This window comes from Ovis canadensis, chromosome 12, assembly GCF_042477335.2.
Source record: "Ovis canadensis isolate MfBH-ARS-UI-01 breed Bighorn chromosome 12, ARS-UI_OviCan_v2, whole genome shotgun sequence".
Lineage (NCBI taxonomy): Eukaryota > Metazoa > Chordata > Mammalia > Artiodactyla > Bovidae > Ovis > Ovis canadensis.
In genome coordinates this window covers 55,422,298-55,440,323 of record NC_091256.1, presented here as the reverse complement: position 1 = coordinate 55,440,323, position 18,026 = coordinate 55,422,298, and the positions used below count along the sequence as shown (strand labels likewise).

The 18,026-nt window shown below is 41.0% G+C and overlaps 1 protein-coding gene across 3 annotated transcripts in view; it reads right to left on the bottom strand.

Moving 5' to 3' along the window:
- RERE (arginine-glutamic acid dipeptide repeats) overlaps nucleotides 1–18,026 on the bottom strand; it is a 420,891-nt gene that overhangs the window by 214,083 nt on the left and 188,782 nt on the right. For 2 of the 3 annotated variants that reach the window (XM_069545778.1, XM_069545779.1), the window contains exon 4: nucleotides 12,237–12,362. The exons of the other annotated variant lie outside the window; for it this stretch is intronic. In XM_069545778.1, the coding sequence (XP_069401879.1) occupies nucleotides 12,237–12,362 (126 nt within the window). The remainder of the gene's footprint in view (nucleotides 1–12,236; nucleotides 12,363–18,026) is intronic. 3 annotated transcript variants of the gene reach the window in all.

The following is an 18,026-nucleotide window of genomic DNA, read 5'->3' as shown; positions in this document are numbered from 1 at the left end:
ATGTCCCCATTCCAACACAGAAGGACATAAAGTCCCTAAACTTCCAGGAAAATTTAACCAAATAATAAATTTAGTGGTAATGCTACACTTAAGGGTATTCCTGCATCTTTATGTGCCAGGAAAATATTCAAAACCAAAACAAAATTTAGACTGAAAACAAGCCGGCAATTTCCTATTGAAGTACAAATCCAACTGTTCTTATCTCAGAGAGAATGTCCCACATTCCAGTTATAATATATCCCAGGGCTCCCCTAACACCACTCAGCTTTAACTGTGTTGCTATGGATAGCGAGCCCTACCTTCCACTCTGGGTGTTAGCCTGGGAGCCAGAGTGGATATGATACCAAAGCACCTCTCCAGGATTCTCTGGATCAAGGCACTGTGATCCTAAGGGCTGCAGCCATCCAAGGTCACCACACACATCTTCCATTAGGGGACCCCAAGGCATTTTACAGCTGCCTTTTTAGGTCGTTCTGCTTTCCATCCAAACTATAAATTGTTACAAGGCCCTGGGGCAGTGCAGCAGCAGCAGGCTACATTCCATTAGGGCCTCAAGGAAGGGCAGCGGTGTCAAGAACCAAGGGCTGCCGCTGCTAAGTCACTTCAGTTGTGTCTGACTCTGTGAGATCCCGTAGACAGCAGCCCACCAGGCTCCCCTGTCCCTGGGATTCTCCAGGCAAGAATACCAGAGTGGGCTGCCATTTCCTTCTCCAATGCATGAAAGAGAAAAGTGAAAGTGAAGTCGCTCAGTCGTGCCCGACTCTTAGCGACCCCATGGACTTCAGCCTACAGCAACCCAAAAACAACAACGCTTCCCTCTCTGCAGCAATGAATCCCTTTTCTGTTGTAAGATCACAGTAGTCAAAGTGTGAAAGTTGCTCAGTCATGTCTGACTCTTTGTGACCCCATGGACTGTATAGTCCCTGGAATTCTCCAGGCCAGAATACTGGAGTGGGTAGCCTTTCCATTCTCCAGGGGATCTTCCCAACCCAGGTATCAAACCCAGGTTTCCCGCATTGCAGGCGGATTCTTTACCAGCTGAGCTATGAGGGAAGCTCTCCTCTAATGAAGATTCAAAGAGCCAAAGCCAGAGTCATAGATCAGACACCAAATAAAAACACAATAAAACAGCCTCATCCTATGTTAGCTGAAAACCTGATACACACCTGTGTAAAGGTGTGTGCTATATGCAATGCACAAGCCCATGAGAATTAGAGCAGGTGAGGAAAGAAGTTAAACTTGAGCTGTATACTGATATCTAATCACTAAAACTATACCCAGGAATACTCTCCTGGTCCCACAACTCTCTCTTTTTTTTAGGGGAAGCGGCAAACAAAGCAGAAAGATCCCCAAAAGTCACTTGCTTCTAAAAAATACAAGCATGTAAACGATGCTTCCCTGCCTAGTGCCAGTCTCTTGAGTGTATTAAATGCTACACTTCATATCAATGTTCCCATTCAGTCACATTTAATATATTCCTTTTTATGTCTCTATTTATCTGATAAAATATAATAGTAATATGTATGCTTAGTCACTCAGTCGTGTCCAGCTCTTTGCGATCCCACGGACTGAAGTTCGCCAGGCTCTTCTGCCCATGGGATTTCTCAGGCAAGATTACTGGAGGAGTTGCCATTTCCTCCTTCACGGGAACTTCCCAACCCAGGGATCAAGCCCACATCTTAGTAATGGCAGGGAGACTTTTTCACCATCAGAGCCAATAAGGAAGCCTAATGTGTTTTTGTCCTATCTTATAAACGAAGCAAAGTATTAATTCAATGGTTAAGAAGCTTCCTGGAGCCAAGAACTGCTCTGAGCACTGTAAACAAAAAGATGAGTGCAACACAACCCTTTGATTGAGGGGGTTGGGGGCCAAAGTGGGCAGCCGCCACACTGCTCAGCTTGTGGCATCCTAGTTTGCTGACCAGGGACTGAACCGTGTTCTCCACAGCGGAAGTCCTAACCACTGGACTGCCAGGGAATTGCCGACAGCCCCTTGACTGAGTGCCAAAACAACTGATTATGCAGTTGACCCTTGAACAACATGGGTATGAACTGTACTGAACTGTGTGGATCCATGCATGTGCAGGACTTGATCAAAAGACATACAGTCAGTCCTCCATGTCTAAGGCTGTGGAATTGTGGATACAAAGGGCTGATGATGGGATCTGAGTGTCCAGGATGCTGGTGTCTGAGGCGGGTCCCGGAGCCAGTTTCCCATAGATCCCTTGGGGACACTGGACACACAGAGAAGCCCCACATGGTGTCAGGGACACTACCTGACTCTCTCAGAGAGGAGCAAGAGAGGGGAGGCTGGAAGCAGGACAGGGCTAATTCACTTTCATTTCAATGTGTACCTTAAACTTTTTAACATGATTTTGACTCTGAATGTTTACATACAATTAAAAACTAAGTAGTTCCACTGGGGAGTGGGTTGAATTGGGAGACTGGGCAAATATACACTTATGAATTGAACTGGCAAATATACACTTATGCATAAAATAGATAACTAATAAGAAATTTCTGTAGAGCACCGGGAACTCTACTCAGTGCTCTGTGGTGACTCAAATGGGAAGGAAATCCAAAAAAGACGAAATATATGTATACATACAGTTGTCACTTTGCTGTACAGTAGAAACTACACAACACTGTAAAGTAACTATACACCAATAAAAATTAATTTTAAAAAACAGAGGTATACTATTAATAGATAAATCTAGGTAAAGGTTGTATGTGCTAATTTTACTATTAATATTAATGATACTTATTTGTATATCTAAAATTATCTAAAAATTAAAGGGAAAAAAGTAAAGTATCAAATACAAACAACCTTCCCTCCCAAAAAAACTAAGCAGTACTAGTATAACTATCACAAGCTAAGTATGCCAATAAAATAAACTTAACATGCCACAGTGGTGCCAGGTAAGGGCAAAGTCACAACATGGCAGCTACACTTTAAGACTTACACAGGTTTTTCACAAGAGAAAAATTGAGTCACCACGAGGAACCCAGTAATCTAAATGTCATACACCATCCCCTAGCCCCCAATAATCTGGGCAACAAGCAATCAGTAACAAATTTGTCACAAGTTGCTGTTCCATTTCAGCAAAATACCATCAAATAATAATACCATCAAACCACTTCTATCAAATTAATATTGGCAGTCAGAAATTCATTGGTTTTCTAACTTTGGTTTGAATTTATTTATAAACTGTCCTTTAATGTTGTTTTAGGGATATAATTTGTGTGCTGGGGGAGGTAGGAAATTAAGTAATATGGGAGAACCACAAAAACAAAATTTTAAGAGCATAAACACTGACATTTAAGAAACACTAAGGGCTCCTGGAACTGCACCAGAAGTTCTGCATCCTACACAGGACACCATCAGCTGTGCGTCCACAGCAGTCACTGGGGGCAGATTTCCATGTGCTAAAGCTGGCTGCCCATCACAATATCCTGGGGAGTGCCTGGAAAAACTGTGCATTCCTGGGCCTCGCTCCAGAACTACTGAAGTAATATTCTGGCTTTACAAGTGAGGAAACCAAGGTGCAGAGAGAGAAAGTAATTTGATCACTAGTAAATGCTGCCAACATGAATCAAACCAACACCATTATTTCAACACACACTATATATATATATAAAATCACGGCCATGATATATTACTTCTAAGCAGCTTTCCTCTCTTCTGGAGTGTAAAAACTGGAACAAAATACCATCACAGGTTTTTCCTCTTTCTACAAAAATAATGAAAATTCATAAAGTCCTTGTATTGCTAAAAATGGAAAGACCCTAAGGGCTCAAATGTTCTGAGGGCTTCCTCCTCTCCCTTCCCACTTCCTTACTCTCTCCTTTTCTTTCTTTCACTTTACTCAAAAATCCCTTGTCTGAGTTAATGATAGGTAAATTCTGATGTATTTTTCAATGACAGAGTTTGAGGGAAAAGAGAGTAAGAGTCCATTCCATAATCACCACAATGATTTGGGCAAAAACTAAAATAGGTGCTAATACTGCATGCATGTGCATGCTCAGTCATGTCCAACTCTTTTCAACCCCACAGACGGTAGCTCACCAGGCTCTTCTGTCCATGGAATCTTCAAGGCAAGAACACTGGAGTGGGTTGCCATTTCCTACCCCAGGGGAGATGTTAATATTAGTGGGTGAAAATTTGATGGCAAACCGGACATTTACTGCATGCAATCTTTCTAACCCAGATTATCAAACCCATGTCTCTTACATCTCCTGCATTGGCAGGTCACTTCTTTACCATGGCGCCACCTGGAAAGTCCCTGGCAACCTGCTCCAAAATTCTTGCCTGGAAAATTCCAAGGACAGAGGAGCCTGGTGGGCTACAGTCCATGGGGCCACAAAAGTTGGACAGGACTGAACAACGGGGCACACACACACACAGAGGATATTTACATGGTCTCAAAGTTTCTCCCTGTAAATTGCTTCATATTTACAAAGGGAAAGTTAGTAACTCACCCACGTGATCAGAGTTCCCGTTACCAACAATGTGACAGAGTAGCATCATCTGTCCTCTGATGTAAGGGACTCAGAGCACAATATAGACAGCTCTGCCAAAATTAACGCATAACTGAAATCTAATAACTAGGAAGCAAGGAACTATGGAAAACTGAGCTGGACTCTTTAAAAACATGTCAATGTCATGAAAGGCAAAGAAAGACTAAGGAACTGTTTCAGATTAAAGGAGACTACGGAGACACGTTAAATAGATTTGTAATGCTGGTCTGGATATTAGGCCAGAAAAGCAAATTGCTGTAGAGGGCATTATTGGGATGCACGGCAAAATGTGACTGTCTATAGATTCGCTCAGTATTGTATTGCTGGCAGATTTTCTCATTTTGATAACGATACAGTCGCTATATACACGAATGTCCTCGTTCTTACAAAAAGAATACACATCTAAGTCTTTAGGAGTAAACAGTCGAGATGTCTGTGTTTTACTCTCAATTTAGAGCAATGTAATAGATTAGCAATCCCAGAAACAGATCTACATAAATATAGTCAACTGATGCTTAACAAAGGTGCAAAAGCAATGCAACAGAGAAAAGAAAATTTTTTTTCAACAAATGGCGCTAAACAACTGGACATACATGTGCCCAAAAAATAATAACCTAGACACAAAAATCAACTCAAAATGGGTAACAAACCTAAATGTGAAATGCAAACTATAAAATCGTAGAAGAAGAAAACACAGAACTAAATTTAGATGACCTTGGGTTAGAAGATCACTTCCTAGATTCAACAGTAAAGGCACAACCCATGAAGGAAAGAACTGATAGATTAAAAAAAAAAAAACCTCTGCTCTCTAAAAGACACTGTCAAGACAAGAAAAATACAAGCCACAGACTACAAAAGGCACATCTCAGAACTGTTATCCAGAATACACAAAGAACCCCTGCATGTGTGTTAAGTCACTTCAGTTGTGTCAAACTCTTTGTGACCCCATGGACTGTAGCCCACCAGGCTCCTCGGCCCATGGGATCCTCCAGGCAAGAATACTGGAGTGGGCTGTGATGCCCTCCTCCAGGGGATCTTCCTGACCCAAGGATCAAACCCAAGTCTCTTATGTCTCCTGCACTGGCAGAAGGGTTCTTCACCAGTAGCGCCACCTGGGAAACACAAAGAACTCTGAACACTCAACAATAAAAAATAAACAGCATGATTTCAAAACAGACCAGACAGCATAACAAAAGATACTCCACACTGTATGTCATCAAGAAAATGCCAATTTAAACAACAGTGAGATACCACTAACACACCTAACGGAATGGCCAAAATCCAGATCAATATCACCAAATGTTGCTGAGGATGTGGAGCAACAGGAACCCTACATTCATTGCTGCTAGGAATGCAGACTCATATGGCTACTTTGAAAAACAGTGTGGTTGTTTCTCAGAAAATCGAACACACTCTTGCCATACAATCCTGCAATTAGGCTCCCGAAGGAGTTGAAAATTTATGTCCACACAATACCCTGCTGCTAGAGCAGCTTTATTCATAACTGCTCAAACTTGGAAGAAGGATGTCATCTTTTTCAGTAGATGAAAGGATAAATAAACTGTGGTCCATCCAAACAATGGAATTTTGTTTATTGTGAAAAAGAAACTGTTATGCATGACTTTTCATGTCTTTACATGGAGGAATCTTGAGTGTATACTTCTAAATGAAAGGAGCAAACATGAAAAGGCTACATCCTGCATGATTCCAACCATATGACATTCTGGAAAAGGCAAAACTAAGGAGAGAGCATAGAGATCAGTGGTTGCCAGGGGTTAGGCGGAAAGGGAGAGCTGAAGAGGCGAAGCACAGAGGGCTGTCAGGGGAGTGAAACTGCTCTGTGTGAAGCTGTGACAGTGGATACACGGCATTGGAAATCTGTCCAAACTCAAAGAATGCACGACACACTAAAAGTGAACCTAAAGCTAACTGTGCACTTTGGATGATAATGAGGTGAAGACTCAGTGACTGTAACACATGTGCTACTCTGGTGGGAGTACTGCTAATGGGGGAGGTTATTCATGTATGGGTCTTGCCAGGTGGCACGAGTGGTAAAGAACCTGCCTGCCAACAGAGCAGACATAGAGATGCAGGTTTGATCCCTATGTCAAGAGGATCCTCTGGAGGAGGGCATGGCAACCTACTCCAGTATTCTTGCCTGGAGAATCCCACGGACAGAGGAGCCTAGCAGCTTCAGTCCATGGGGTTGCAAAGAGTTGGACACGACTGAAGTGACTTAGCACACATGCATGCATTCACATGCTGGGTAGGAGATATATGGAAAATCTCTGTACCTCCCACTCAAATTTTGCTGTGATCCTAAAACTGCTCTGAAAAATAAAGTCTATTTACAAGGAATAAAAAAAGGAAAAAATGGTAAGCATCTGCCATTCGATCTAACAGTACAACAGGAGATCAAAGATAAAAACAGAAAATGCTAATTCAGAGGAGTTAGGCATAACAATTTTCAGATTCTGGAAAGGACTGATTAACCTTAGGTGAGTTACTTAATCCTCACACCAGGCACTTAGAAAAGCTAAAGACCCTGACATTTATTTGAAACGCTGTCACTAAAAATACTATGTTCTCCTAAAATGAGGGATAACACTACAAACAAAGATAAGCTAGACAAACTGCACACTTTACCTCCACGTCCTGAAACGTCTCGCAGTAAAACTGCTTCCGGAGAACTTGTAAAGCTGGGCACACCGCGTATTTGCTTATACTTTTCAAACGGCATAAAATAGCCCTTAAAAGAAGTTAAAGGGTCTCACAGTGCCTGTAAGTAACCAAGGGTGATGCATTATCCCTGAAAGAAGGGAGAGCTCAATAAAACTTAAAAGTAACCATTACATTTCATACAAATCTACGGTAGCAAAGACTGCTTAAACAGTGGAAGTGTTTTAAATTCTGAGGCTATTCAAATATATTCTGAAACTGTGGCTTGAGGCCTCTTTTGTATAAAAGGAACAGATGAGTATATGGAAGATAGCCTTAAGAACAAAGTAGCTGTCCTGCAGCTTTTAAGGAAGAGCAGGGCGTGGAAATAACAGCTTCAAAGGAGAGGAATTCACCTGGAGGTGGGTATGTGCTCACTAACGCTGGTCAACTGGGTGTTTTAAGAATTTTTTAAACTTGTTACATTAAAATTTGACAGCTAGTAATCATCTTTCATTCAGGGTAGATGGGCTAATCCCCAAATTAATATAGCATCTGTACTGGCATTTTTTCCAAAAATCTGGTTTTAATACTTTTACCACAGTCAAACATGAAAGGCTTATTTGGGGCATGAAAGTGAAAGTGAAGTCTCTCAGTCGTGTCTGAGTCTTTGCGACCCTGTGGACTATAGCCCACCAGGCTCCTCCGTCCATGGGATTTTCCAGGCAAGAGTACTGGAGTGGGTTGCCATTTGCTTCTCCAGAGGACCTTCCCCACCGAGGGATCGAACCCAGGTCTCCCGCATTGCAGGCAGATGCTTTAACCTCTGAGCCACTTGAAGGCAAATGGAGAAACTACAGTAAACTCTGCAAAAGCAGGATATCGTTAAAACCTCCTAGAGGGCAAAACAAGCAACCAGACGACAACTCTTTATAAGCATCAAGCAGCTAAGAAATGCAATTGTGTGCTCAGGCCCTCAGTCGTGTCTGAGTCTTTGGTGACCTCAAGGACTGCAGCCCCACAGGCTCCTCTGTCCATGGAAATTCCCAGGCAAGAAGACTGGAGTGGGTTGCCATTTCCTACTCCAGGGAATCTTCCCAACTCAGGGACGGAACTTGTGACTCTTGCATCTCCTCCACTGGCTTTACTTTTAAAACAGCATTTTATGATAAATATTTACTCTTAATTATTAGATGGTACCCCAAATTGCAAGTATGTGAAGCGCCTGTTGTGGAGACCATATGGGGAAAGCCACATAAACAGAGCAGCAGTGCCTCGGCACACAGTGACTGCCCCATGTTAGCTCGCCTCCTTAGCAAACAGTTAGCTGGTTTGCGGGCTGTTTGTTTGTCTTTTGGGGTTTTAATTATAGTCTTTATTTGGAAAACAGCTTCAATTAAAGAAAAATTTTCAATTTTTATGTCATTTTAAAGATTACTTTCCTAATTGGAGGTTTCAAGTGACCCATACCTCAAGAGACTTTAGAGAATAGCAGTTTTTAAACTTAATTTTTAAATTTTAGGAATCTACTGATTATCATTCATAGTTGAAAAATATAAACTCTCTCCAGGAAAATACATGTGTGTGTAAGACTCTGCAAGCAATTTCAGGAAGTTCACAGACCCTCTTAAACTCAACAAAACCATCTACGGACCTAGGGACTTTAGATTAAGAATATCCAAAAAATCAATCAATTATTTAAACCTGAGTTTGTACAATAAAACTCTATGTAATAAGAGATACTGCTTAATGAATGCTTATCATATGCTTGACATCATGCAAAGCAATTTAATGAATTATTTCAATCACCTTTGCAACAGCCCTTTGCGATCAGTGGTAGTAGCATACCCATTTATGAGTGAGAAAACTAAGGGTCAGATGGTTAGTTAACGTGTCCATGTTACACAGGAACTCATCAAGACAAAAATCTGTTCTCTGAAGGATAATGTGCCAAAAACAAAACTAGTAGCTAAAAAAATAATAATGACTTGGTTTGATCATTCACCCATCAAAGAACATTTAGGCTGCTTCCAGTATTTTTCTATTGTGAATAAAACTGCTGTGAATATTTTTTAAATGACATAAAATAGCTTGACCCACTATCAAAACATGGTCATATTTGTAACAATATCTGTTAGCTACTCCACAGAGGTCTTAAATGCACAAAAAGGTAAGAGTAAAGAATAAAAATCCTAAGTAACTAAATATCCCAATAGGGAGCACTGAACTTGCAGTGAGGAGAGGACAGGTATGCCTGACAAGCACTCCAGCCTGCAGAGCCACACCTACCACAGTGGACATGAACATGCATTCAAGTCCCCTTTAAATGGCTGCCCCTCTCTGCTCTGGACAGAGCCTTTGTCACGCAAATTAAACCCCGATATGGGGAGCAGCTAGGGGTCCAGATAAATCTGCCCAGTCTGGGGAGGATCTGGACAATGCTTCCTTTGACTTCTCACCTCCTTTCCTACCCACTACCAGTAAATCAGTACCTTTTGCTAGAAGGCATCCAAGCTAACCGATTCTCAGGAATGAGTAAAAATGTTGCCTTTCTGACACAGATGCTTTTAAAATGAACAGATAAAAATTAATAAAAATTAAACCTTATATGAGTTTATGCCATCAGAGATCACAGATACCTGAATATGCAAAGAAAAGTTAAGTTATCATGCAATCAATGCTATCCTATAAAAACGAAATTAACAAAAACAGTCTATTAGAGAAGACATCTGGTGTATCATGGCAGGAAACGTTAATGATATTGTCTGCAGCCCTGTAATCAATTTTTTCTCCCAGCAGCTCTCTCATTACAGTGTATCAGATCTGTGGGCCTGCAGAATTTATGAGAGCTCCACACATGGAGGGGAGCTTTGCCAACTGGATCCGATTCAGATCCAGCTCAAATGACTTTGGCAGCATGAAGCATTGTTAAAGAACAATCAATACGTTAGCTTTACACAATGTTGTCTTGACTGAAAAAAGATCTGTCATCTTACTATAGAATCTTCTCCAGCTTCCACAGGATGGTATCTGAGTGTACCACTGATCATGGACTTAATTAAATTCCTGGTGGACATAATATTTTTACTGCTAAAAAATTAAATAAATCAATACTAGGCATCACTAATGCTAATAAAAAAAAGTTTACCAAAAATCAATGTTATTATGGGCAAAACCTTAAATCCATTCAGCAAATCCTAGTTAGTATTGCAATAAATGAAACAGTCTAACAATGACATCCACACTGATTAGAGAATATAGTATCGGTCTAAAAGATAAAAACCATTTCATATACACACACACATAAACAAACAAGATGGTAATTGGTAAAAGCTGGAGCTTCTGAAATAGGCAAGAAGGGACTGCTAATTTGTTCGTTAAGATGCCAATATCTCTCCAGGGATTAAAATTAGATTTTTATCCACTATACTGGGTTTTATCTTCCATTGTGATTGACTATTATATATCAGGAATTTCAAGGCTTCCATAATGTGAACCTTTTCTCTGGTCTAATTCTTGATAAATTACAGTAGCAACTATCTAAACATGAAAATGTTGTTGTGACAATTATTCCTGATTTTATTACAATTATTTATACCCCATCTCCACTGTCTTGGTCCTCTTCATTTCATGCAAGGATGACAGCCCTAGCCTCCTAATTGGAACTTTCACAGTCTTTTCCCCTCTCCACACTGCTACCCAATGAATCTTCTTAAGCAGTGATCAGCTTGCCTGGAATGAAAAAGCCTGCAAAGACTCTCTTTGGCCCAGCATATAAAATCTTGCCTTTTCTAACCTTCTACAATCCGGCCCCATTTCACATCCCCATGTCTGTTTCCCAGGACCCACTAACCTGTGCTCTTCTTTGATGTTCTGCAGTCTTCTCACAACTCTCGCTTCACCAGGCTCAATGCCTATGCTGCTTATAGAAACAGGCTGGCTGCTTATAGGGATAGGCTGGCATGCACACGTGCAGGGCTCCTCCACTCTCCCCACCCCATGTTAGCAGTGTATCAGAAAACACACCCTGCTCCTCAATACCTACCTTCCTTCCCAAAGCTTTCCCATGTGCTGCTACAGCCCATTTGGAGTGCTCTCTTCTCTGAGTCTCAAGGTAATAATATTCTACAGGGAAACTGAATGAGTCATTACATAGTGCCAGTATCCTGAATCGTGTGAGTACGTGTGGTGACTACTCTCTTGTTATTTTCTAATTGAGCATGAGTATAAGCCCCCTGGTGAGATCATAAAACAGGAGAAAGACGGGTCTCAAACTTCTTTAGTGATTAACAGCAGTCAATCAGAACAAGAAACACCAGTCTTTCAGAAAACTTTAGCATTAAATCCTCATTAAGGAAGGAAAACGAACACAGATGTGTATACATAGCTCTCAGAGACGGTAAGACACGAAAATAACCCTTGTGGACCACTAACACCAGGCCCTGTGCTCCAAGGGATACAGCGCTAAAGACATTTCATCCTGCTCTGCCTCACAGCAGGCCCCGCATCACCACCAAGGAACAGAGGATTTCTGGGGCACAGCTGAGAGAACCACCTCTACACGCCAACCCAAGCCTGTCACACACTGATTCTATATCTGGCATTGCAGAAAAGCCCAGCTACCTCTGCACAACACTCTACCAAACATCCCCCAGGAGGGCAGCACCCCACACAGTTCAGTGCCATGGGCCACAAGTCCCAGGGATCCTGGGGAATGGCACACTCCATACGTGGACCCACTTACCCCTTTTTCCCCCATTTCAGTTGCCAACATCCATACTCGCTGCTGATTGCCAGCTCCTGCTCCTTGCAGCAGCCCAGCGTGCTCTCTGCTGGTGCCAGAGTCCCCTACACCACCACCCCCCAGCGTCTGGAACTGTCCTAGAGGGGTAAGGCAAGTCCCGTATTTGCTTCCTCTGTGCATGTACTTGTTACTCCTTTAAAAACACAGACAATACAGCACATTTTTAAAGGGGCTCTGGGGAGGGAGGCAATGATCCTATTTTATACCCTATGGGATATAAAATATTGATAGCTTTTAAAAACGGGATTCTCCTTACCCCTACAGGCCCTCGCCCGGCTTCAGAAAGATGCTGTGGTGGCTGTGATGCCACCGGCAGAGAGCATGCTGGGGGGTCACACAAAGCAGGAGTTGGAGATCTGCAACAGGCCTGGGAGTTGTGGACCTAAAAGAGAAAACAGTCTTCAGTTAACATGCCTGATGTCCCCTCAGACCCTGGTTATTAGGGGCACGCAGCACACAGCGGGTTTCTGCACAAATCCTTTAGTAGATGGTCTCCAAAATCTCAGAGAATCTGTTCTACCGCTCAAGTTAAGCTTTGTGCATCCATGAAAGCTGTTTCTCACTCCAGCGTGAACAAACGTATGACCCTCTGGCTCCACGCTTTCATGTGGGCCTGTCGTAAGGCAGTATGGTGTGTGCCCCTCGAAATAACCAAGTTAAGATGTGACACAGTGTCAAAGCGCAGTGACAGTGGCATGCTTTGCTTATAATAGAAACAAAAATGCAACGGTGTCAGATAAACACAACTATAAAATGAACCACAAGCGGACCAACTGAGCTTTCAGAAGAGTTTTCTAAGGACAGGTGTTAGAGGCATAAGACACATACTTCATAAGGAAATGTTCAAGGTATGGGGGAGTGGGGGGGCCTCAAGAGAGATCCTACCATTTTCTCAAAGTCCTAGTTTCATTTTGTAAAGCTGAAGACAGAGGCTTAACACCAGCGAAAAAGACAACACCCTTCAAACAAGCTTGAGTTTGCTCACAGTGCCCACAGGGTGAGTATAATGAACAGGCTGGAGCATAAAGTTCAAGAAAGACATTATGTCTTTTAGGAGCCAAACCAGTTTGGTGCATATCATACATATGTCTTTCTTTCCCCCCCGCAAGAAACATTTAAAACCAACGAAAGATTAGGGAGCAACTTCTGAAAGCCAGCACAGTCCTGGTAAGTATCACAAAGATAGCTCAGGTAATAGTTTGAACATGTTCCTTTTTTGAATACTCTAGGGAGTATATAACATTTCCAAAAATATAACCAATCCAATTCCATGTAGTTTTTAATGAACTAAAAAAACCCATAAAATCCAAATACTTAAGCAAATCTCAGTTCTTAAAACTGCTTAGAAATTACAGGTAAGCAAACTTTTCATTTTAAATCATTTTTAGGGAGTCCTATTACACATAATTCCTTTCAAGAAGAAAAGAATCCCTAACAGCTTCTTATAGTCCAAGATTTTAATATGCTCCATTAACTACTTATTATTTTTAAATGTCTCTGAAAACAAACAAAAGGACAAATCCCAAGAAAAAGAACTAATACGGGGAGTGTCTTTATCATGATGCTTTTCTTACTCTTCAGATGACCCTCCAGAGGTCCCTGGGCTCCCACACAGTATGCTTTCTGGGCAGTCAGTCTCTGATTCATACTGCCCTGGGGACACTATATAAATGACCTCTGTGAACATCAAGTGTTAGTAGCCATAATCATCTCTACCATACACCTCCCTCCTGCCCATACCAACACTGCAAATTTCAAATCAAAGATTCAACTGGGCACTAGGATGTACAATACTTCAAGAATTTTTAATGTAAGCAACAAATCAACATTTTTGAAAAACTGAAATTCTTATTAATCTCTTATACTAGGAATTAATCAAACCACTCAAATCCTTATTCATTCAAATCAAGTGTTTTAAGCAAAAAACACCTTAGTAAAGCATTTCTAAGCATGTCGGCATTATTTAATATGCAAAAGTTCAAGTAATTATTAAAACATTTTTATAAAAGCATCATTTCAAAGCATTTCATTACTCTCATTTATGAATCAAAAAACACTGATAGTATCTCAGTTGTCCTAATTTTTTTCAATTCTTCTAATGAGTTTTTTCATGTATAATCTTGAGTTGGCCCTTAAAGCAAACATCCACATATACACAAATTTCCACTTCTAAGAAACAGAGTTGGAATGACAGCTATTTACCAGTACTCTAGCACAGTAGCTCTCTACAAACATCAGATTGTCTCAAACTTCCTTAAGCTCCTATTTAAAAACAAAAAACAGAATACCCAGAGTTTTCTGCATTGAAAAAATTTCACATATACAGAGCAGGTTTAGTAAAATAACATTTTTAGTTAAGTATTTTATGGAAGTAAACATAATTAAACTTCTTCAATGATTTCCTACACAGAGTCCTAAAAATCCAAATACATTAGGAGAAAATGAATTACCCAATCACACAATAATCATGAACCATTAAAACTTTAAATCCCATGAAGCCTACAATGACTGTCAATCATGAGTGAAAACCCACCACTCAGAAGCTGGGTAAATGGGGCCAATAAGACGCCTTGAGATTACTTATTCCCAAAGCCGCACTCTGATTTTCACTTGTGTCACCACTTCTCCCACTTAAGAACTGACATGTATCATGTGAAAATGTTGTGGGATTCAAAGTAACTTTCAACATGACTGTCCCATAACTGGGGTGAGGGTGGGGACAAGCACGGCAGGTTCCCACAAAGCTGCATCTGACTGACCATCACCCTCAGGGTCAAGTGACTTCATCCCAGTCTTAAATTAGATACTTCATGCAAAAAGGACATTTAGTCCTTGCACACATATTTATTACTGGTGGCTTACTTCAAACACAGCATGGAGGAAGTCCATTACCCCATTACAGTTTATCACAATATGTATGGATAGCAATCAAGTGACCAAGACCTTTATTTTAAAAATAGAAGTGGGGAAGGTGTGGCCTTCAGAAGAGTACTCTGGCATCAAATCAGTAACTCAACCCTCCTCCTTTTTTTTGGAAACCTTTTTTAAATTGAAGTATAGGTGATGTACAATATTATACAAGACACAGGTGTACAATACAGTGATTCCTAATTTTTAAGTTTACACTCCATCTATAGTTATCATAGACTGTTAAGTATATTGTACTGTACAAGATATCCCTGTACCTTATTTTGTACATAATTGTTTGTTCCTCTTAAGCCTCTACCCCTATCTTGCCCCTCCCTTCACTGATAGCAACTAATTTGTTCTCTGCTTCTTTTTTATTATATTCACTAGCTTGCTTTCTTTTTTAAAGATACTACATATAAGTGAGATCACACAGAATTTGTCTTTCTCTGACTTACTTCACTTAGCAAAGTACCCTCCAAGTCCATTCACGTTCTTGCAAATGGCAAAATTTCCTTCTTCTCATCAGCTTTTCTTGACCTGGGATCACTGTATAAGAAGGGCACTGAGGCACCCAATTCCTGACGGGGAGAACAACTAAACTAACAAAAAGGAACGACTCTTCAAAGAACCGTCTCTGCTGTGCTTTCCATTATCTAAGACGTGACTCCTCACTCTATAAGCAGAAAATGCTTAGCAACAAACTTCCAAGGTCTTCACTTCATTATCCCACACAACACTCAAGTCACAAAGCGGTAAGCAAGTGGTACTGACCTTTCTACAGGGAAAGAACAAAGAGGGCACAGAGAAAAAGAAACTACAGAAAGACTCAATTTGGCAGGCTTAACTCAAGACACCACAAAAAACCTAGAGAGAAAACAACCACTGCTTCACACAGAAACAAACCATCACATCCAAAGGCATTTTTCCTATGAGCTGCTTTCTCTGGGATGTTTACATAAGACTAGGCCATCATTTATCTTTGCTCTAAGTCAGTGATATAGAAAATTCAAAGTGGAACATAATAATGCCTAAAAAATACTATGATCTTGGCTACATTCACATAAACTTCCTAAAGAAAATTTTATGAAGTATTTTTAGAATTATTTAAATATATAAAATACCACACACTGCAGGCTAACTCAAAGTAAAGAAGCAGATCTCGTTGGCCTGCTTAATAAACGAAAAGACTAATCTGTAGTTAACGCATGCACTGTATCAAACGACTACTAAAGTTTTTTGGTAACTTTATCCAACTAACTTTTTCCACTGAAGTGTAACTTCATTCAGTATTCAGTAAATATTTATTATGGATCTTATGTAAGTCATGCAATACATAAATCAGTGAATAAAACAGAGGAAGTATCTGTTTTTACCAAGCTTAAACCTAGAGCACCAACTAAATGTCAATGTCACAATCATCAATGCACTGTCCAGGATGTAGGTTTGATCTTTTCATCTAAAAACAAGCCATGTGCAAGGTGGGTGGGCACTTTGTATCCCAACTTTATAGTTAGATAAAGCAAGGAGAGGAGGGCGTAATGTCTTGCCTAGTGCCGTGGAAAACAACAACTAACGAACAGACTAGCTCATTTCCAAGTAGAGCTCTCCACCCAGGCGCTCTGCCATCCCCTGAACTCAATCCCAGAATAGCATCTAATCTTCTCAATTAGCCATGTTCAGATTAATGTGCATTTCCTGCCTCCCCTAAGAGTTTTCAAGGCACAGTTGACCTAACATTACAATGAATGCCCGTACACCATATATTCTGTGCTGAGTGGTCACATCAGCCAAGCTGGGATTAAATAACTGTGGTGTATAACACATGTATGCAGACAGGTTGCCTGTTAGTGAAGCCTCCCTTACCTCCCAGCACTGCCTATATAAAGGTCTCTAACGAAAAAACAAGAAGATATAGCCACTTATTCTTACTCTTAGTTAAACTTTCATTTTAAAAAAGGAAAAGCAGCTAACTGCTTTCAGTCTTCTGAGAAACTCAATTTTGGTGGAGAGAGGGCAATTTCAACAGTAAGCTTCAGCTAAGCTGGAGCCCCTGACTGCTGCACTGTGGCAATCACCTTTTGGGGTAGGGTTATGGGTCTAGGCCAGGAACTAGGAAGAAATTCCAAACGTTCCTCCCTCAGCCACTCACATTTGGCTATGAAACAAAGAGACACCAGATACTACATCTTACATAACTCAGTCCCCACATTCACAGCAGTAATGGAGGTACGCCTTTGCCAAGGTAAGGAGTGGGAGGCATCTTTAACTATTCCACATGCAGGATCAGCACTGAGAATAGAAGCTGTTAGGGACGACAATGACACCAGAGCATACGCATCCACGAAGAGTTGGAACAACACCCTGAGCCCTAAAAGTCAAATGGAAAAAGCGAAAATTCACTACAGACAGGTCCCCAACTCCAAGGAGTCTCTATTTAATAAACCACATAGGAGCAAAAATGAACCAATGGTATCTGCTCAAAATAATATCTGTAATAATTATCTATATGACCTGAAAATTAATTTCATGTAACAAATAGCTGAAGAATTGATAACTGTAATAACCCAAGGAAACAAGCAACATAATTTTTCTGTTTAATGAGTAACAGAAATTATTAGGAATCCACACAGAATTCCCATGCAGGATATTAAAAGAATGGCTTCAACCACTCATCTGGGAGTGAAGGATCAGGCAGGAAGCATCATTCTTAGAGCCAGATGAGGAACTCTGTGGGGTGACATTGAATGGAACCTACCAATCTCAATAATCTCCATCCAGCATTCTCAAAATCCATGATTATTTCTAGACAGCAAACTAATTCTACTATGCTAAGGCCTGGGTTCCTATAACAATAGAATTTTATTGCTTTTTTTGTAAAAGAAGGGAATCCTTCCTCCACATCAGTCCTACGAGTGTTCTCCAACAAGGGCTGACATCCACCATACCACAGCTGTCTGTCCAGGCAGAACCCAAGACCCCTGAGGGGAGGACCTTTGCCTTACATTCCTCAGTCCCCTTATAGCTACACTCAACAGAGAACACAAAGTAGGCTTGCCTGTTGAAGGCCCTGGCAATAACCCAGAACATCTGAACTCACCCTGGCACATTCTGCCCCTGGGGATACCGACTGGCTTGG